At 43.8% G+C, this 22646-nt stretch overlaps 2 protein-coding genes across 2 annotated transcripts in view; both read right to left on the bottom strand.

Moving 5' to 3' along the window:
* The window catches only part of LOC137536962 (zinc finger protein 271-like), a 34593-nt gene extending 29944 nt beyond the window's left edge, over positions 1-4649 (bottom strand). Inside the window, exon 1 of the mRNA XM_068259128.1 lies at positions 4597-4649. The gene's annotated coding sequence lies outside the window, so the exon portion shown is untranslated. The remainder of the gene's footprint in view (positions 1-4596) is intronic.
* A 2855-nt stretch (positions 4650-7504) lies between these two features.
* LOC137536961 (zinc finger protein 585A-like) overlaps positions 7505-22646 on the bottom strand; it is a 76261-nt gene continuing 61119 nt past the window's right edge. The window contains exons 7-12 of the mRNA XM_068259127.1: positions 19554-19640; positions 18257-18339; positions 18015-18165; positions 16629-16714; positions 15331-15475; positions 7505-9826 (exon numbers count right to left, since the gene is read on the bottom strand). Of these exons, the coding sequence (XP_068115228.1) occupies positions 8406-9826; positions 15331-15475; positions 16629-16714; positions 18015-18165; positions 18257-18339; positions 19554-19640 (1973 nt within the window). The 3' untranslated portion in view covers positions 7505-8405. The remainder of the gene's footprint in view (positions 9827-15330; positions 15476-16628; positions 16715-18014; positions 18166-18256; positions 18340-19553; positions 19641-22646) is intronic.

Below are 22646 nucleotides of genomic sequence, written 5' to 3'. Positions count from 1 at the left end.
TGACAACTGGTCAGTTTTTAGACAATATATCTGGAGACAGCAGGTCACTTTTTAGACAATATATCTGGTGACAGGTCACAGCAGGTGGTCACTTTTTAGACAAAAATATCTGGAGAAAGCAGGAGGTCAATAATATTATCAGGCAATATATTACACTGACACTGGTCTGACTGGTGGGTGGTAATGTAATGGTATTATATCTGGCTGGACTGGCACTGGCAGGCAGAGTTAAATTAAGTCTCCTGAGTCCTGTCTGTACTAGCAGGCCTGGCCTGCAAGAGCAAGGTGGTGCTATCTGGAGACAGCAGGTCACTTTTTAGACAATATTTGTGGAGAAATTAGGTCACTTATTTTACAATATATCTGGAGACAGCAGGTCACTTTTTAGACAATATATCTGGAGACAGCAGGTCACTTTTTAGACAATATATCTGGTGACAACTGGTCAGTTTTTAGACAATATATCTGGAGACAGCAGGTCACTTTTTAGACAATATATCTGGTGACAGGTCACAGCAGGTGGTCACTTTTTAGACAAAAATATCTGGAGAAAGCAGGAGGTCAATAATATTATCAGGCAATATATTACACTGACACTGGTCTGACTGGTGGGTGGTAATGTAATGGTATTATATCTGGCTGGACTGGCACTGGCAGGCAGAGTTAAATTAAGTCTCCTGAGTCCTGTCTGTACTAGCAGGCCTGGCCTGCAAGAGCAAGGTGGTGCTATCTGGAGACAGCAGGTCACTTTTTAGACAATATTTGTGGAGAAATTAGGTCACTTATTTTACAATATATCTGGAGACAGCAGGTCACTTTTTAGACAATATATCTGGAGACAGCAGGTCACTTTTTAGACAATATATCTGGTGACAACTGGTCAGTTTTTAGACAATATATCTGGAGACAGCAGGTCACTTTTTAGACAATATATCTGGTGACAGGTCACAGCAGGTGGTCACTTTTTAGACAAAAGTATCTGGAGAAAGCAGGAGGTCAATAATATTATCAGGCAATATATTACACTGACACTGGTCTGACTGGTGGGTGGTAATGGACTGGTCTGGTATTATATCTGGCTGGACTGGCACTGGCAGGCAGAGTTAAATTAAGTCCTGTCTGTACTAGCAGGCCTGGCCTGCAAGAGCAAGGTGGTGCTATCTGGAGACAGCAGGTCACTTTTTAGACAATATTTGTGGAGAAATTAGGTCACTTTTTAGACAATATATCTGGAGACAGCAGGTCACTTTTTAGACAATATATCTGGAGACAGCAGCAGCAGGTAACTTTTTTAGACAATATATCTGGTGACAGGTCACAGGTGGTCACTTTTTAGACAAAAATATCTGGAGAAAGCAGGTAGCAGGAGGTCAATAATATTATCAGGCAAATAATTACACTGACACTGGTCTGACTGGTGGGTGGTAATGGACTGGTCTGGTATTATATCTGGCTGGACTGGCACTGGCAGGCAGAGTTAAATTAAGTCTCCTGCTGAGTCCTGTCTGTACTAGCAGGCCTGGCACACACACTGTCTCTGTGACTGACAGTGCTGCAGTCAGTCAGTCCGGTAAGAAGACTCTCTGGAGGAGTGTGGACTGGGTCACTCTCAGACTCAGAGACAGTGACTCGTCTCAGGGAGCAAATAGGGCAGGCTAGCTAGCCTAGTAGCAGGTAATGAATGAACAGATGATCACTCGCAGTCGCAGTGTCGCACTAGAGCTCAGGAGCAGCAGACTGTCTCTCTCTGTCTGTCTGCTCTCTCTGCCTGTGTGGCTAAAATGGCGCTGGGGGCTGCTGGGCTGGGCTGGGCTTAGCCTGGCTGGGCTGGGCTGGGCCTGGGAGGTAAGACGTCACGCCGCATTACACGAGCGGCCGTCATTACGCTGCGGCTCCAGCTCCACCCACTAGAGGAGGGGAGAAGCCGGGAAAGAAATGCCCGGCGCGCCGAGCGGTCATGTGACTAAGCTGTCACATGACCGCAGCTCAGCTGCCACTCCGGCTCCGCCCACTAGAGGAGGGGAGAAGCCGGGAGAGAAGTGCCCAGCGCGCCGAGCGGTCACATGACCGCTGCGGCTGTTCTGCATGTAGCCCAACTGCCAGCGCCGCCAACCAGGAAATGGGGACAGGGTGGACGGCGTTCACGTTGAAGAAAAGGTTTGTGAACGTCGTCCACCCGCGTTCACGCCCCACTCGACCACTGGTTAGGACCCGCATACAGGAGCACAAACGTGCTATCACAAAATATGCCGAAGGAGAACGCAAGAATTACGACACCTCGGTGGCTAGACATTTTTTTGAAGCAGGGCACAATGCCGCACAATTACGCTGGTGCGTTTTGGAAGCGGTGACTTTGTCTAGCAGAGGGGGTGATGTGGAAAAGAGGTTGAAGCAAAAAGAAGCAAGGTGGATCTATTCCTTGGACGTAGTGACCCCTAGGGGGATGAATGAGAGGTTGCCACTCAAATGTTTTTTATAGCAGAAGTGCAATGTGACCTGCGTGTATCTTTTTATTGCAGCATATATTGATTTATTACGTGTTTTTCTACAGGTGGTCTTATGGTAGTCCTTTATCGGAAGTGCCTGGATTACGGTCAGTTATTGATGTTTGTTTTTTGGTAGCCGTGAAGGAGTGCCATATGAACTTTTTGACTTTTTAGAGACTTGAGACTTAAGAGTTAATGGCTCTGAGGGTGGAGCCTGGATGGGTGGGGTGCTTGCACGTTGGGTGTATTTATACATGTGTATATACCTTTCATTGCTGTTTGACACCTGATGAAGGATCGCTGGATCCGTAACATGTAGTGTTTGTCCACTCAATACAGCAAATATTTTTGCAGCCAGTAGTGTGCCGTCTCCTTTTGTTGTTTTGCACTTCAGGGTAGAATATCTGCTAGGAAACCACTGCTAAGGACAGGCAACAAGCAAAAGAGGCTTGTTTGGGCTAAAGAACACAAGGAATGGACATTAGACAAGTGGAAATCTGTGCTTTGGTCTAATGAGTCCAAATTTGAGATTTTTGGTTCCAACCACCGTGTCTTTGTGCGATGCAGAAAAGGTGAATGGATGGCCTCTACATGCCTGGTTCCCAACATGAAGCATGGAGGAGGAGGTGTGATCATGTGTTGTCATTATATATTTTTCGCACAGCCAAATGTACTTATTTCTACCCTCTCCTTGAAGAAATGCAAGTACCAGCAGATGTTTCCCACAGTAACCGCTTCTTAGATTATATTTAAGCAGAAAAATCCCCCACACAATAATTATGCAGCATGTTCCCCCAAAACATACTATTCAGCAGCGTGTGCAACATGATTGGCAACAATCCTCACAAAAACATAATTACTGTAGGTAGAATGTGGGCCCCAATTCACTAGGAAGTGTTTCCCTCACAGAAAAACATTAGGTAGTGTTTTCCCATAAAAGAAACATAATTAGGCAGCACATTCCCTAAACATATTTAGGCAGCATTTCAGATCAATAAGCAGGAGTCCCCCAAAGTTAAGTAGGTAAAGTATTCATAGATCTCTATGCTGTGCTCATTGCAGCCTTCCCTTGTGTTCTAACAACCTCATCTCCCCAGTAATTCCCAGTGATCTAATGGCAGCCCTCTTTATAAAGTTTTCCCTGGTAGTCTAGTGCTCCCACCCATCCTTATGTAGGTTCCCTGGTGTCTGGTGGTCCCCCTCGCTCCCCCATATAGCGTTTCCTGGTGTCTATATAAATATATAATAATAATAGTGTGAGACTGTGATGATGACATTAGAGTGTAAGCTCCTCTGGTGCAGAGATGATGGGAAGGGATCAGTGATTTCTGTACAGCGCTGTGGAATATGTCAAAGCTATGAAAATGTATACTAATGTATACTAATACAGTGTGTGACTGTGATGAGGACATTGGAGTGTAAGCTCCTGTGCTGCTGAGACTGATGGGAACAGATCAGTCATCTCTGTACAGCCCTGTGGAATATGTCAGATCTATATAAATGTATTATAATAATAGTGTGTGACTGTGGTGAGGAGGACATTAGAGTGTAAGGTCTTTTGGTGCAGAGACTGATGGAATGGATCAGTGATCTCTGCATAGCGCTGTGGAATATGTCAGAGCTATGTAACTGTATAATAATAATAATAGTGTGTGGCTGTGGTGACGACATTAGAGTGTAAGCTCCTCTGGTGCAGAAACGGATAGCAAGGAATCAGTGATCTCTGTAGAGTACTGTGGAATCGGTCAGAGCTATATAAATATATAATACATAATGATAATAATAGTAATAATAATAATAATAGTAGTGTGTGACTGTGGTAAGGACATTAGTGTGTGGTTCCTGTGGTGTAGATATGATGGGAGGGGATCAGTGGCCCCTGTACAGCGCTGTGGAATATGTCAGAGCTATATCAATAAATTAACATTTATAAAAGTGTGTGACTGTGATGATGACATTAGAGTGTAAGCTCCTCTGGTTCAGAGACTGAAGGTAATGGGTCAGTTACATCTGTACATAATGCTGGTAAAGGGGTGGTGACCGGGAATTATTGATTTCATGTGTATTGCGTATTGTGTATGTGTAAGTATAACCAAAAATATATTATTACCTTCTCTGCTGCCAGTCCCAGCAATGTCTTCTCAGTCTCTACTTCCTCCCACTTCACCTCTAACTGGGAATCAGCACTACTTCCTCTCTATGCGTTCCACGGATGATGAGCGAGTGCGCCATCTTGTGGAAACATGAGCATATGCACCCTACAGTCATTCGCTTTATGAATGCTACAGTACTTTGTGTTACTAACCGGAGTTGAACAATGGTGAACAAAAACACATTTGCTGAATGTCAAAATTCTAGTATATCAGTAACAAGCAGTATAACAAGAATTTGCAGTAGCTAAATGATAACTTATCAGGCACCACGCCCCAACTTACATCATGGGAGATTATAGGCACAGATGTCCTGGCAGCTTAGACTTTCATAGCTCCCAACTGTCCCTCTTTGGGAGTCCTGTCCCTCTGTCCCTCTTTCCTCCTCATTTGTCAATCTTTCAGGACTTTGTCCCTCTTTCTATGTAAAATATATATATGTCTCTACTAAAAAAAAAATGTATTTGATTGACTCTAAACTTTATTCCCATCCTTTAGATGTATTACTAATTTTAAAATGTTAATATGAAGGAAAATGAACCAGGATAGAAAGGACCAGTGTGGTTTGAAGTATAAAACAACATATTTTTCTTATGCAATCTTTATGGCATGCCTGACTAGGGATGTGATGGGGGCGTGGTCAGGGGTGTGGCAGGGGCATGGCTTAAGTGTCCCTCTTTCTTATCTCAAAAAGTTGGGTGGTATGGAGTTCTGAATGTCTTATGTAACCATGCTCCCCACTATTTATTTTGTACTATGTACAGCACTACAGAAGATGTTGGCGCTGTAAAAATAATAATAACAGCACAGAAAGGGAGTGCACACCTGAGCAACAATGGGCAGGACTGGAGCCCCCTGGTGGACAGTTGTGTCCCAGAAGCACTATCTTAAAGGACAACCGAGGTGACATGTGGCATGATGAAATAGACATGTGTATGTACAGCGCCAAGCACACAAATAACTATGCTGTGTTCCTTTTTTTCTTTCTCTGCCTAAAAGAGTTAAAAATCAGGTATGCAAGTGACCGTTTCTGTCTGGGTCGGGACCGGGTCGGACTACAGCGTAACCCTCACTGATAAGGAATTGCAGCCATGAAACATTTTCCTGGCAGTAAATGGCTTTGTAGAGCAAGAAAGAGATAAAAACGATCAATAGTTCATAGATTTTATCTCTGGCATAATTCAATGACTGTGTAATTGAGAAGAGGCCATGATACAGTAAAAACTTAAAAAGTAGATTCAACTATAAAATTAAACTATGGGATAACTAAAAAAAAAGTCATTTTAGTAGGAAGAGGACAGATACAATTCTTTATCTGATTAATTTATTTTCACCTCGGACGGATGTCCTTTAACCTGAAAGCAGTGGAGGCACATTACTATACACCAATAAAGCAGAAGATATTGTCCTGGCTGGGTGCTGCTGCCTGCACTTCACCAGCGCAACAAATTACAAATTTAACTTTACCTTTAGGCAAATTGCTTTGGTAGCAGTTCTATGACCTCATCCATCCAGTAGAAAAATGGCTACAGTCGGAGTCTCCAACAGTCCCAGATCATGGAGCAAGTAAGAGTTTTAGAAGGTTCCTTCTTGACACTCTATAAAAGTGGGTGGGTCATGGAGACCCAAAGTAACACAGAACAGCTTGTCAACTCTCTTAAGAGGTACTTTGCAAATAGGATCTGAAACTCTGTACATGAAACTGGTCACACTTGGCAAATGGAAAGACTGTTCCGGGGTATTTGGATGGAAAGAGCATTCATCGAGACTATAAAGAAACTGTAGATTTAGAAGATGTAGGTATAAAACAGGTAAGTAAGAAGGCCTACATCCTTCTGCCAGGGAAGAAAATTCCACCGCCGTGAAGTTGGGCATATTGTGTAATATTGTCCTCTAATGAATAAACCTATGCAGAGTGACTCTTGAGTTACATAGAGGTGTAAAGTCCCTGTTTGTAAGTGCTAAAAATCATGAAAAAAAAAGTCAGTAGTCTTCCTCTTCTCTGGACTTCTACCACAGATCAATTCAAGGTCATGTACAGATAATCAAAAACGCACTCACCAGATCTACTGACTCTTGTTACAGGAGTCAGCATTAGCAGCGAAGGGTCTCAGCCCTCTTCTCGGCTCACTGGCTTCAGCAACTCTCTGTGCGCCCCCCAGCAGCAGAAGTATCATCACACAGACCCCCACTACAGAGGTTTGACCGATCAGATAAATTACAATCCTCACCAAGACAAATCACCAGACGTTTGGTCCTGTTTTGTGATGGCCGTCTTTTTAATCCAAGTCTATTGACACTTCATAAAATTCTCCTTTTAGAAGGCAACGCCATTATTTAAACTTTGAGCATTTTTACAGGTGTGCCTTAGTGAATGACAGAAAGGTATCACCTTATTGGCAGATCTTGTTGAGTATTAGTAGATACTACAGAATGTTTAGTCCTCACTTTGCCATTCCAGCTGCCAAGGCCAGATTTATACTTTTCTTCCCCTAGGCCAATTTTCTTGTTGCTACCCTTCTACAGTATGTGCAACAGCCCCTCCCATTCCATGTGCAGCCTCCTCCTCCATGAGTAACAATCATGTAAAGCAGCCCCTCCCATTCCATGTGCAGCCTCCTCCTCCATGAGTAACATGCATGTACAGCAGTCCCCTCCCATTCCATGTGCAGCCCCCTCTTCCATGAGTAACATGCATGTACAGCAGTCCCCTCCCATTCCATGTGCAGCCCCCTCTTCCATGAGTAACATCCATGTACAGCAGCCCCCTCCCATCCCATGTGCAGCCCCCTCCCATTCCATGTGCACCATATCACACATGTAACCCACATTGCTTTTCCATTTAAGTAAATAGGCATGACTAAGTGCTATAGGTAGCGTTTACAAACTTTATTTCAGTAATATCTTTATACAAAAATCATTATATCAGTATCCTTCTGCTGTAACCACAGACACTGTGTCTCTACAATGACTTCCCATAATCCCCTGCACAGCAGAGATCAGAGAGAGTGTGAGTTCTGTTGGCCACTAAGGGTAAGTTGTGGCTGACAACTTAACATATTTCCGGTATGGGGACTGGAGGGGTTGCTAAATAATGTAAGCAGTGGGTTAAGTACAATAATCTCTCTGTCCAGCTTATACAATATGGGAGATGTATACAAGTCACAAGAGTGATGGCTCAGACAGCAGCCCCAATGTACCAACAACACTTGTATATTTGTGCAGATTACTGATAGATTCAGTTGTCAGAGAGTGAGAACACAGCCAGGAAGGATGAGCAAAAATAAATAAATAAATAATGAAATGTCGCTGCACTAAACAAACTTCCCAAACTCCTTAAAGGAAACCAGAGATGGAGCAATAAAAAAAGTTTTATACATACCTTCTTCCTGCCCCCTTTGAGCTAGTTAGTCCCTCGCCATCCTCCTCCGCTGCCTGCTGCCTCCACAAGCTGTCCCGGTAACTGCAGGAGTCAGGCCTTACTGCGCATGCGCATCCCGGCCGCACACGCTCCCCCATCGCACTCCCATGGCCAGGGGTGCTCTGCGCCTGCGCAATACTACTGCTCAACGCTCCCTGCCGTGGGAGCAAGCATGGCCACACTGCCCCTGTGCCGATTGGCCCCGATTTGCCGATCTACTGAAACACAATGAGGGAGCAATCAGGCGAAGGGGACTGGTGGAAGCCCCAGGTATGTATACGTTTTTTTGTTATTTTACAGACTGAACAGTTCCAGCTATGAAATGCTTCTGTATGTTTCACATCAGCATCAGCGAGCGTGCATCTTCTGATGTACATTTAAATTGCTTTTACTTTTGAAGCATTTCCCACACTCTGAACATGAAAAAGGACGCTCATCACTGTGGGTTGTCATGTGGCTAAGGAGCTCCGAATTTACTAAAAAATTCTTCCCACACTCTGAACACGAGAATGGACGCTCGCCAGTATGACTCTTCTGGTGTCTGAGTTGTTCACCTTTCTGAGAGAAGCTTTTCCCACACTCTGAACATGGAAAAGGTCGTTCACCGGTGTGGGTCCTCTGGTGCCTGGTAAGTTCTTGTTGCCTACTAAAACTTTTCCCACAATCTGAACATGAGAAAGGACGCTCACCAGTGTGGATCTTATGGTGCCTAGTAAGATCCCCTTTCAGTGTGAAACTTTTCCTACACTCTGAACATGAGTAAAGCCGCTCGCCAGTGTGGGTTTTGAGGTGCCTAGTAAGTTCTCCTTTTAGTGTGAAACTTTTCCCACACTCTGAACATGAGAAAGGTCGCTCGTCAGTGTGCATTCTCTGGTGTCTGAGAAGCTCTGCATTTACAAGAAAACCTTTCCCACAGTCTGAACATGAGAAAGGACGTTCACCAGTGTGGGTCCTCTGATGTCTAATTATTTCATCTTTCCTGTTGAAATCTTTCCCACACTCAGAACATGAAAATGGAAGAATACCCGTGTGTATCCTGTGGTGTCTCTTAAGTTCTCCTTGGTGAGCGAAACTTCTCCCACACTCTGAACATGAGTAAGGTCGCTCACCCGTGTGATACCTGAGGTGTGTAAGAAGGGATGCTTTCACAGAGAAGCATTTCCCACACTCTGAACACTCAAAAGGTTTTTCACCTGTGTGACTCCTCTGATGAGTGTTAAGTGATTTTAGATGCTTGAAAGTGTTACCGCACTGGGAGCAGGAAAACGGCTTCTCGCTAGAGTGAACCTTCAAGTGTTTCCTAAGGTTGTTTTTATGAGAAAAACATTTCCCACACTCTGAACAGGAAAATGGCCTCTCACCTGTGTGACTTTCCTGGTGAGAATAAAGGGATTTCTTATGCTTAAAAGATTTACTGCACTGCAAGCAGGAAAATGGCTTCTCGCCATGTGGCTTTTCGGGGGTATAAACCTCCTGTAGAGTATCATGTTCTGACTCCAAACATGGAAATGAAGGCCCATGTGAAGACCTCTGCTTCTCATTTACAAGAGATGAAATACAATTATCAGCCACATAAGCTGTATCATGGGAATATCTCATCAGCTCTTGGCTGGAAGCCTTTACTACATCTGTAATGTGACCTCTGCGGTGGGCCTGTCCAGAAACTTCATTTCCACCTGGAAAACATTGTGTGACGTCAAAATCTTCTGCAGCATCATCTGGTTGTGACATAACATCTCCCACTGGGGGGTTCCCAATAGACCGCCCATCTGTTGAAAGAAATGAAATACCAAAAGCAGCATTACTAATCATGTCTTCCCACCAGAAGTCACGTGTTGGTTTAGTGGTCATTAGATTCATACAGAATTTGGAATAACAATATTGACACGCAACTAAAAAAAAAAAATCACATAAACAGTCCAATACAATGAGACCAACAAAAGCAATGGATCTTAGTGTACCAATATCAGTGATGGCTAACCTTGGCACTCCAGCTGTGGTGGAACTACAAGTCCCATAAGGCATTGCAGTACTCTGACAGCTCTAAGCATAACTCGGGGAGGTAGAGGCATGATGGGATTTGTAGTTTTGTTACAGCTGGAGTGCCAAGGTTAGCCATCACTGACCTATACGAATACACACATATGCAAAGGTTTGGGAACCCCTTTTACATTTTTTGTTTTTTTTGGTGTATGATTAAACTCAGCTTTCAGTAGCAACTTCCTTTTAATACAGGTCATGCCATATAGCAACAGTACTTCTGCAGTGAAATGAAAGTGGATCTGGACTCTTGCACAGGACAGAAAGAAAACATAGAGAAATGAACCAGTATGTATTTAGCCTTAGCGTTTAGCCTGTTTAATGTCCCCTCATATGTGACTAATCACAACTGTAATTTGATCTCTCAGCGGTGTCAGCTGACTGCCTCGGCAGAGCAGCTAATTTGTAAACACACAACGTTAACCCTATTAAAGATGATCAATGAGATGCAAATTCTTCCGAAATTATACACGTTAATGCAAATATATGCAGTTTGAAAATGGACCAATCAATTTAAAAACAGGTTTAAATAGACTGGTCCATTTTCAAGCTGCATATACTTGCATAAAAGGAGTATTTACTTATGTTTTATCATCCCTAAACCCTAAGCCTGCTTCCATGAAAGCAGGAAATAGTCTGACTGCAGATTTATTCCTGGATTTGTATCAGCTGTAAAAATGAAATGTTTTTCTTTAAAGGTTATTATGATGTTGCTTATCATGTAGAGCAGAGAGAAAGTTCTGAGTTCAGGCCCACTTTAAATTTATTGGATCAAATGTAACTACTATGCAATATGCATCATAACAACATTAAACAGGTGCACAAATTTGGGCAACGCAACAGAAATTTGAAATCAATACTTAGTTGAGCCTCCTTTTGAAAATCTAACAGCCTCTGTATGCCTCCTATAGCCTTTGATGAGTGTCTGGATTCTGGGTGGAGGTATTGTTGACCTTTCTTGAATACGTTATCTCTCCAGTTCAGTTACATTTAATGGCTGCCGAGCATGGACAGCCTGCTGCAAATCATTACACAGATTTCTGATAATAATCAAGTCGGGGGACAGTGACGGCCATTCCAGAATGTTATACTTCTCCCTCTGCATGAATGAATTAGATTTCCACCTGTGTTTTAGTCAGCATGGTGGCGTAGTGGTTAGCGCTCTCGCCTTGCGGCGCTGGGTCCCCGGTTCTCCCACATCCCAAAAACATACAAAAGACTTAATAGGCTAACTCCAAATTGGCCCTAGACTATGATACATACACTACTTACAGTGCATACATATGACTAGGATAGGGATTAGATTGTAAACCCTTTTGAGTGACAGTTAGTGACAAGACAATATACTGTGTACAGCGCTGCAGAAGATGTCGGCGCTATATAAATACGAAATAATAACTGTCTTGTTGGAATATCCAACCCCCGCATCTGCATATGCTGCTCCTATTTTTTGGGGACTGCCAGATCTCAGTTTAGCAGCCTCTGTATAACAGTTGAGGGATGGAGATGGGCCTTTCGTATGGTGTACAGTATCTCCATCTCATGTGTTGGTGCTATGATGTTATACTGAGGAATGAAGATGGGCCTTTCATATGGTGTACATTATCTCCTCCTCATTTGATGGTACTATGATGTTATACTGAGGGATGGAGATGGGCCTTTCATATGGTGTACAGTATCTCCTCCTCATTTGTTGTTACTATGATGTTATACTGAGGAATGGAGATGGGCCTTTCATATGGTGTACAGTATCTCCTCCTCATTTGTGTGTTCTATGACGTTATACTGAGGAATGGAGATGGGCCCTTCATATGGTGTACAGTATCTCCTCCTCATTTGTTGGCACAATGATGTTATACTGAGGAATGGAGGTGCACCTTTCATATGGTGTAGAGTATCTCCTCCTTATTTGTTGGTACTATGATGTTATACTGAGGAATGGAGATGGACCTTTTTTTATATAATGTACAGTATCTCCTCCCCATTTGTTGGTACTATAATGTTATACTGAGGGATGGTGATGGGCCTTTCATATGGTGTACAGTATCTCCTCCTCATTTGTTGGCACTATAATGTTATACTGAGGGATGGATATGGGCCTTTCATATGGTGTACAGTATCTCCTCCTCATGTGTGTGTTCTATGACGTTATACTGAGGAATGGAGATGGGCCTTTCATATGGTGTACAGTATCCCCTCCTCATTTGTTGGTGCTATGATGTTACACTGAGGAATGGAGATAGGCCTTTCATATGGTGTACAGTATCTCCTCCTCATTTGTTGGTACCATGATGTTACACTGAGGAATGGAGATAGGCCTTTCATATGGTGTACAGTATCTCCTCCTCATGTGTGTGTTCTATGACGTTATACTGAGGAATGGAGATGGGCCTTTCATATGGTGTACAGTATCTCCTCCTCATTTGTTGGTGCTATGATGTTACACTGAGGAATGGAGATAGGCCTTTCATATGGTGTACAGTATCTCCTCCTCATTTGTTGGTACTATGATGTTACACTGAGGAATGGAGATAGGCCTTTCATATGGTGTACAGTATCTCCTCCTCATTTGTTGGTGCTATGATGTTATACTGAGGAATGGAGATGGGCCTTTCATATGGTGTACGGTATCTCCTCCTCATTTGTTGGTACTATGATGTTATACTGAGGAATGGAGATGGGCCTTTCATATGGTGTACAGTATCTCCTCCTCATTTGTTGGTACTATGATGTTATACTGAGGAATGGAGATGGATCTTCCATATGGTGTACAGTATCTCCTCCTCATTTGTTGGTGCTATGATGTTACACTGAGGAATGGAGATGGGCCTTTCATATGGTGTACAGTATCTCCTCCTCATTTGTTGGTGCTATGATGTTACACTGAGGAATGGAGATGGACCTTTCATATGGTGTACAGTATCTCCTCCTCATTTGTTGGTGCTATGATGTTATACTGAGGAATGGAGATGGGCCTTTCATATGGTGTACAGTATCTCCTCCTCATTTGTTGGTGCTATGATGTTATACTGAGGAATGGAGATGGGCCTTTCATATGGTGTACAGTATCTCCTCCTCATTTGTTGGTGCTATGATGTTATACTGAGGAATGGAGATGGGCCTTTCATATGGTGTACAGTATCTCCTCCTCATTTGTTGGTGCTATGATGTTATACTGAGGAATGGAGATGGGCCTCTCGTATGGTGTACATTATCTCCTCCTCATTTGTTGGTACTATGATGTTATACTGAGGAATGGAGATGGGCCTTTCATATGGTGTACAGTATCTCCTCCTCATTTGTTGGTGCTATGATGTTATACTGAGGAATGAAGATGGGCCTTTCATATGGTGTACATTATCTCCTCCTCATTTGATGGTACTATGATGTTATACTGAGGGATGGAGATGGGCCTTTCGTATGGTGTACAGTATCCCCTCCTCATTTGTTGGTACTATGATGTTATACTGAGGAATGGAGATGGGCCTCTCATATGGTGTACAGTATCTCCTCCTCATTTGTGTGTTCTATGACGTTATACTGAGGAATGGAGATGGGCCCTTCATATGGTGTACAGTATCTCCTCCTCATTTGTTGGCACAATGATGTTATACTGAGGAATGGAGGTGCACCTTTCATATGGTGTAGAGTATCTCCTCCTTATTTGTTGGTACTATGATGTTATACTGAGGAATGGAGATGGACCTTTTTTTATATAATGTACAGTATCTCCTCCCCATTTGTTGGTACTATAATGTTATACTGAGGGATGGTGATGGGCCTTTCATATGGTGTACAGTATCTCCTCCTCATTTGTTGGCACTATAATGTTATACTGAGGGATGGATATGGGCCTTTCATATGGTGTACAGTATCTCCTCCTCATGTGTGTGTTCTATGACGTTATACTGAGGAATGGAGATGGGCCTTTCATATGGTGTACAGTATCCCCTCCTCATTTGTTGGTGCTATGATGTTACACTGAGGAATGGAGATAGGCCTTTCATATGGTGTACAGTATCTCCTCCTCATTTGTTGGTACCATGATGTTACACTGAGGAATGGAGATAGGCCTTTCATATGGTGTACAGTATCTCCTCCTCATGTGTTGGTACCATGATGTTACACTGAGGAATGGAGATAGGCCTTTCATATGGTGTACAGTATCTCCTCCTCATGTGTGTGTTCTATGACGTTATACTGAGGAATGGAGATGGGCCTTTCATATGGTGTACAGTATCTCCTCCTCATTTGTTGGTGCTATGATGTTACACTGAGGAATGGAGATAGGCCTTTCATATGGTGTACAGTATCTCCTCCTCATTTGTTGGTACTATGATGTTACACTGAGGAATGGAGATAGGCCTTTCATATGGTGTACAGTATCTCCTCCTCATTTGTTGGTGCTATGATGTTATACTGAGGAATGGAGATGGGCCTTTCATATGGTGTACGGTATCTCCTCCTCATTTGTTGGTACTATGATGTTATACTGAGGAATGGAGATGGGCCTTTCATATGGTGTACAGTATCTCCTCCTCATTTGTTGGTACTATGATGTTATACTGAGGAATGGAGATGGATCTTCCATATGGTGTACAGTATCTCCTCCTCATTTGTTGGTGCTATGATGTTATACTGAGGAATGGAGATGGGCCTTTCATATGGTGTACAGTATCTTCTCCTCATTTGTTGGTGCTATGATGTTATGCTGAGGAATGGAGATGGGCCTTTCATATGGTGTACAGTATCTCCTCCTCATTTGTTGGTGCTATGATGTTATACTGAGGAATGGAGATGGGCCTTTCATATGGTGTACAGTATCTCCTCCTCATTTGTTGGTGCTATGATGTTATACTGAGGAATGGAGATGGGCCTCTCGTATGGTGTACATTATCTCCTCCTCATTTGTTGGTACTATGATGTTATACTGAGGAATGGAGATGGGCCTTTCATATGGTGTACAGTATCTCCTCCTCATTTGTTGGTACTATGATGTTATACTGAGGAATGGAGATGGGCCTTTCATATGGTGTACAGTATCTCCTCCTCATTTGTTGGTACTAGCAAGTTTTTATTTGTTCAAATGAAATGGGTATTTATATTCATGTATTCCATATATAATCCAGTCTCATCTCACTGTGTGACAAGAAGATTTGCTGAAACTCCATCAGATTTTCTACGTTGCTTCATTAAAATAAAAGGGGAAACGTGAAAGTTTTTTATTATTTACCTGTGCCAATATCTGGAGAAGATTTCTCCTTTTTTATTGTGCTCATCATTATTTCTCCATCTCCCACAGAAGGCTGGTCACCAATCTCACATGCCTGTTCCATTTCCTCTTTAATGTCAGTTTTCATGTCAGGCAATTCTCTACCCTGAATCCACAAGAATAAAGAAATTAACATCTTTCACACGTGAGCAATAATGATCTTGTACTACACACACTGTATGGAAGTCCACCACTTGCGAGACTCCAGGGGTTCTTCAGAGCAGCCCAAACTCTATGGAACTCCCTCCCCCCATCAGACTCCCCCCCCCCCCCCCCCAACTTAGTCAAGCAGGCTTTAAAGACCCATTGGTTTACTTCATAGCTTCACCCCCTCCCTTGCATATACCCTCCTCCTTATGTGTCCCTCTCTCTCATTAGAGTGTAAGCCCATTTGGCAGGGTATTATGTGCTCTTTTCTGTCACAATATGCGACTCATCTGCTTTATTTATCCCTACATTGTAACCTTCACATCATAGTTTATTGTTACATCACTATTCTGTGTACTATTGTTTAATGCTGTAATTATTACAGGGTATAACAATACAAAATAACAGTTAATACAAGACAATAGTAGATTACCGCTGATGCGGTGAAGAAATCAACTACAGATTTTTACGCAGAGGTGGGAGGTATGCAGACACATTACACAGCAACGTGAGACAAAAGGGGAAGAGAGCCCCGGCCAAAAGGCCTTACAGACTAAATGTTTACGGGATAGGACAGTAGGAAAGGGGAAGCTGTGTATGAGATGGTAGAAATGGTGGTCAGTGGCTGAAGTGTCCTAGGTAGGAGAGTCTGCTTGCATAAAGAGGTTAGTTTTCAGATTGCACTTAAAAAGGGTAAGTGAGGGTAAGTGGCAGATGTGTTGAGGGAGGATGTTCCAGAGCAGGGGAGAGGATCTAGAGAATTCTTGCAAGTGGGAGTGAGGAGAGGTGACCAGAGAAGAAGACAAGAGAATATTGTTAGTAGAGCGGAGATTGCATGTAAAATGGTATCTGGAAATAATTTTATTGAGATAAGATGGAGGTAGGTTATGAAGAGCTTTATAGGCGAGAGTAAGGATTTTAATTTGTATTCTACAGTATAATGTCCCTGTGTAACATTGTTCAATGTTGTAATATCTTCTATATCTATTGTGCAGTGCTTTGTAATATGTTAGCACTTTGTAAATAAAGTTAAATAATATCAATACACAGAAGGATATAAGGTTCAAACAGTTTGTAGCCATTTTGAGCTCTAGTCCCTCAGCTCCACCTACCTGATAATAGTGGGAGATGGTGTAATCTTCCTGTGGACAATCCTGGGAATAAAGAGGACCTGGTGCGTTTCTATTACTGGGTCCATCTGTAGGAAACACACACATTAACTGAATGCAATGTCTCTATGTGTTTATCAGGTGATGGGAGGATCCGTCCTTCAAGCCTGGCACCATCACCATCCATCAATGCCTGTCTAGTGGAATTACAAAATTGGATGGACATCAGCTGGTTGAGGCTGAACTGTGATAAAACAGACGTGTTGGTGGCAGGCGGTCCACGCATAATGGATAAAGTTCAAGAATCACCCCACTTCAAACTAGCAAATGGGAGAGATGCTGTGCAATATAAATACTCTGTGCAAAACCTGGGGGTGACCCTGGATGGAAAGCTAACACTCAGACAGCAGGTATCAGCTGTCATCAAATCCTCATTCTTCCATCTGAGAATAAGAGTGACAATGAAACATCTTATCCCAGCTGAAGACCTACCTACTCTAGTTTGTGCAATTGTAGCCTCCTGCCTGGACTACTGCAATGCCCTATTCATTGGATCCCCGGATAAAGTTCTGTGCCCCCTACAACTAGTACAGAATGCAGCAGCCAAACTACACCTCACAAACCTCCCCAGTACTGCAAACACTTCACTGGTTGCCAGTAAAAAGGAGAAGCCTGCTGACATTCAAGGCTCTAAATCACAAGACATCAAGGTACATAGCCGATCTATTGGGAATATACACCGCCCCACGCTCCCTCCCCCCTGCAAATAAGATGAATTTGGTTATTTTTTATTCCCAGGATCCACTTAACCTTTTAAGGATCACAGTCTTTAATCCCCCTAGTGACCAGGCTATATTTTATAATTAAGGCCACTGCAGCTTTAACGGCTCACTGCAGGGCCGCACAACTCAGCACACAAGTTATCCCCCCCCCTTTTCTGCCCACCAACAGAGCTTTCTTTTATTTTATAAATAAAAATGCCTATTTTTTTTTTTTTTATCCCTCCCTCCCCCCACCAGCCAATCAGCGCGATCGGCTGTCATCACTTCCTGCCGCCCAGGTGGACAGCCGTGTCACACGGCTGTCCCCAGTACAGTGCTGCCATAGATCGCAGCGCTGTACAGAGTTAAGAGACGCCGTCTAACAGTCTCCTAGCAGCGATCGCTGCTGGGAGACTAATGATGGAAAGGATCTCCGTCATTTATGCAGAGATGCATGCGATCTCCTGCAACACCCTGCCCCAGGACTTCACACCAGTTGGCGTGGAGTGGTTCTGGGGCTGTTGCCGCGTTCACACCAATCAGCATGGAGAGGTCGGCAAGAGGTTAAAAACATTTGGTGCATGGGCCTTTTCCTATCCCATTACAATAAATGAAAGGCTCCTCTTACCCGGTGATGTGAGAGGCGGCTGATTCTCCTTCATGGTGTCCTTGGAAAGGTCCTTGTGTCCTAAGTACTGCCATGACTCTATGTCAACTTCCTCATCTTCAACTTTTATTTCTTCTTTAACAATAATATTGAAATCCATCAGGCTACACCCCTGAAATTATAAGGAATAATATACCAGTAACAAGGCATCCAATGCAAACATCATTGACATATATACTATTGACCATCCAGGGAGCTTCTACCTGATCATGGGGTGGGAAATTCTGGTCTTCCATCACAATGTTCTCCTGATTGTTTTGTACTTTTAGTTTTGCTCCTCCTCCTCCTGCAGTGCAGAAAATTTGGCACAGTAACACACGATGTAGGAAGAAAAATTATTTAAAAACCGGGGGATACTGGTAATCTGGGGCACACTACAGGGGACACTGGGAAGCTGAGACAAGCTATGGGGAACACTTGGAAGCTGGGATAAACTATGGGGAACACTGGTATGCTGGGATAAACTATAGGTGACACTGGGAAGTTGGGATAAACTATAGGGGGCACTTGAAAGCTGGGATACTGGGGGATACTGGGAAGCTGGGATAAACTATGCGGAACACTGTGAAGCTGGGACACACTACTGGGGATACTGGAAAGCTGGGAAACACTATGAGGACACTGGGAAGCTGGGATACTGGGGGACACTGGGAAGCTGGGATAAACTATGCGGAACACTGTGAAGCTGGGACACACTACTGGGGATACTGGAAAGCTGGGAAACACTATGAGGACACTGGGAAGCTGGTATACACTAACGGGGACAATGGAAAATTGAAGCACACTATTGGGGCAGTGGGAAACTAGGATACACTACGGAGTATAGTGGGAAGCTGGGATACACTGTGGAGGACACTGGATAGCTAGGTCACACTAAAGGGGACATTGGGAAGCTGGGGAACACTATGGGGACACTGGGAAGCTGGGATACATTAAGGGGGAAACTGGGAAGTTGAAGCACACTATTGTGGGCCATAAGAAACTAGAATAATAATAATTCCTTTTTTTGTATAGCGCTTTTCTCCTGTCGGACTCAAAGCGCTTGCGAGGCAGCCACTAGAGCGCACTCAGTAGGCAGTAGCAGTGTTAGGGAGTCTCGCCCAAAGAAATCCTTACTGAATAGGTGCTGGCTTACTGAACAGGCAGAGCCGAGATTTGAACACAGGTCTCCTGCATCAGAGGCGGAGCTCTTAACCATTACACTATCCAGGATACACTATGGGGGAAGCTATGATACACTGTGGGAGGCACTGGGGAGTTGATAAACACTATGGAGACACAGTGAAAAACTATAGGGAATACTGGAAAGTTGACATTCTAGAAGTCTGTTTTTTTGTTTCTTCTGCCACCTACTGCTTGTTGAGCTGCCTGAAGATTTATGGGTATAAATATGTAAAATCTTTATATACAGTATAAACATATTTTTAATTCTCTTGCAATTGCTGGTTATGGTAATTTACAGGAGATTCACAAACACAAAACAAAACTCTCTCTTTTTACCTGCTCTGCTGCCAGTCCCAACAATGTCTTCTCTATACTTCCTCCTCCTCACCCCTAGCATCAAACTTCCTGTTCGTTCATGACATCATTTCCTGTGTGGTTTCACTACTTCCTGTCTGTGATTCAATATCATTAGGTGCAAAACATACGTTTGCATTCTTAAAACAGAAGGCATTTGTGATTATTCAGGTTGGAGCGAGCAGTAGAATGGATAAGAGCAGAAGTTGAATCTGAGTTAATTGTATTATATAATGACTAATTATATAAACACCACCTTTTGTGTTTTTTCATGCTCAGCCACAACATTAAAATCACTGGTGAGGTGAATAACATGGATTGCCTCCTTACAGCAGTACCTGTCAGGGGGTGAGGGATATTAGGTGGCAAGTGGCAGTCAGATCAGTTCTTGATGATACCAGGATGATGTGTAGGAAGCCTGAAATATGGGTCTCTGAACCATAGCCCTCAACTGTCCCTCTTTTGGAGGGACAGTCTCTCTCTTTGGGAACCAAATCCCACTTTCAGGGCTGATGTACAGATTTATGTATATATGTTTCTACTGAAAAAGTGTTTATTCATATCCTTTAAATTGATATATTTCTTATTTTTAAATGTTGGAGGAAAACCAGGAACCAGGATAGAAAGGATCAGTGTGTGTGGTTTGAATTATAAAAGAACATTTTTCTCATGAAATCTTTATAATATGCTTGGCTAGGGGTGTGTTGGGGCGTGGTCAGGCGTGTGGCTTAAAGAGAAACCGTAACCAAGAATTGAACTTCATCCCAATCAGTGGCTGATACCCCCTTCCCATGAGAAATCTTTACCTTTTCTCCAATAGATCATCAGGGGGCTCTGTATGGCTGATATTGTGGTGAAACCCGTCCCACAGTGTGATGTCAGGACCATGGTTCTGACATCACATTATGGGAGCCTTGTTGCCAGGGGCGTTGCTAGCCCCAAAAATCAGTGGCACATGCCCGGATCTATTCTGGGGTGCCCTGAATGTTCCAGGCAGTCAGTTGTGGTGCTTCAATGGTGGGCATACTGGGAGCTGTGGTGCATCAGTCGGGGGTATGCTGGGTGCTGTGGTGCCTCTATGTGGGCATACTAGGTGCTGTGTTGCCATGCTGGGTGCTGTGGTGCCTCTATGTAGGCATACTGGGTGCTGTGATGCCATGCTGGGCACTGTGACACCTCTATGGGGGCATGCAGGGAGCTGTGGTTCTTCTATGGGGCATGCTGGGAGTTGTGGTGCCTCAATAGGAGGCCTGTGGGAGAATGGGAGGGGGTCCACTAGACAGTCAGGGAATCTATGGAGGAACTGCCAGATAACCTGGTGGCAGGCCAGCCCGCCCAGCAGAAAGCCAGACCAGCCAGCACAGAAGCAAGGTTACTCTGCCTAATTACGGTATGTTTAAATGACACTGCCTATTGATGTGATATGCTGCATTTTAGGGTTTTTTTATTATTAATGGAGAGGGGGGCTTCATCTAACATTTTGCTGGGCAAGCCTACTTAGACCACTGTTAAGTTCATGTAAATGTGGCTTCACCCATGACCACACCCACATTCTGTTGGGTGGCCACACCCATTTTCCATCTGGAGTGCTCAAAAGTGCCCCAGATCTCTTAGAATCCTAGCAACGCCCCTGCTTGTTGCATTGTGGAAAATCTGTTTACAGCTGTTTCCAACTGCCAAAAAGCAAGTAGCATCTCCTTTCAGTGACATCACTTGCCAGCAGTAAAAATATCACCATGTGATAAATATTAGAATGTAAATCAGAGAGAGGAAATATTTTACAAAGGGCAAACACTGGCTAAATCATTTATACATATTTTTTGTAAAAATGAAGCACTTTTTTTACATTATTTTCACTGGAGTTCCTCTTAAGTGTCTCTTTTCTGATCTCATGACGTTGGGAGGTATGGCAAACTACCAGGAAACCCCAAATTGTCAAATTCCAATTTTCTGCCTAACCTACCCTATCCTGTGCCTAAAACTACCCTCCACCCATCCCGTGCCTAACCTACCATATCCTGTGCCTAAATCTACCCTCCACCCATCCTATGCCAAACCTTCTATCCTGTTTCTAAAAGAACCCTCCACCCATCCCACCCCTAACCTACCCTATCCTGTGCCTAAAACTACCCTCCACCCATTTCATGCCTAACCTACCCTATCCTGTGCCTAACCTACCCTATCCCTATCCAAAATTACCCTCCATCCATCTATCCCAAGCCTAACCTACCCTATCCTGTGCCTAAAACTACCCTCCACCCATCCCGTGCCTAACCTACCCTATCCTGTGCCTAAAACTACCCTCCACCCATCCCGTGCCTAACCTACCCTATCCTGTGCCTAAGACTACCCTCCACCCCATCCCATGCCTAACCTACCCTATCCTGTGCCTAAAACTACCATCCACCCATCCCATGCCTAACCTACCCTATCCTGTGCCTAAAACTACCCTCCATCCATCCCAAGCCTAACCTACCCTATCCTGTTCCTAAGACTACCCTCCACCCATCCCATGCCTAACCTACCCTATCCTGTGCCTAATACTACCCTCCACCCATCTCATGCCTAACCTACCCTATCCTGTGCCTAAAACTACCCTCCACCCATCCTATGCCTAACCTACCCTATCCTGTGCCTAAAACTACCCTCCACCCATCCCATGCCTAAGACCAACCTTCACCCATCCCATGCCTAACTTACCCTATCCTGTGCCTAAAACTACCCTCCACCCATCTCATGCCTAACCTATCCTATCCTGTGCCTAAAACTACCCTCCACCCATCCCGTGCCTAACCTACCCTATCACGTGCCTAAAACTACCCTCCACCCATCCTATGCCTAACCTACCCTATCCTGTGCCTAAAACTACCCTCCACCCATCCTATGCCTAACCTAACCTATCCTGTGCCTAAAACTACCCTCCACCCATCCCATGCCTAAGACCAACCTTCACCCATCCCATGCCTAACTTACCCTATCCTGTGCCTAAAACTACCCTCCACCCATCCCGTGCCTAACCTTCTCTATCCTGTGCCTAAAATTACCCTCCACCCATCCCATGCCTACCCTACCAGA

This window comes from Hyperolius riggenbachi, chromosome 10, assembly GCF_040937935.1.
Source record: "Hyperolius riggenbachi isolate aHypRig1 chromosome 10, aHypRig1.pri, whole genome shotgun sequence".
Taxonomy (NCBI): domain Eukaryota; kingdom Metazoa; phylum Chordata; class Amphibia; order Anura; family Hyperoliidae; genus Hyperolius; species Hyperolius riggenbachi.
Note: the sequence above shows the minus strand (reverse complement) of the source record. Positions and strands in the feature narration are given on the sequence as shown.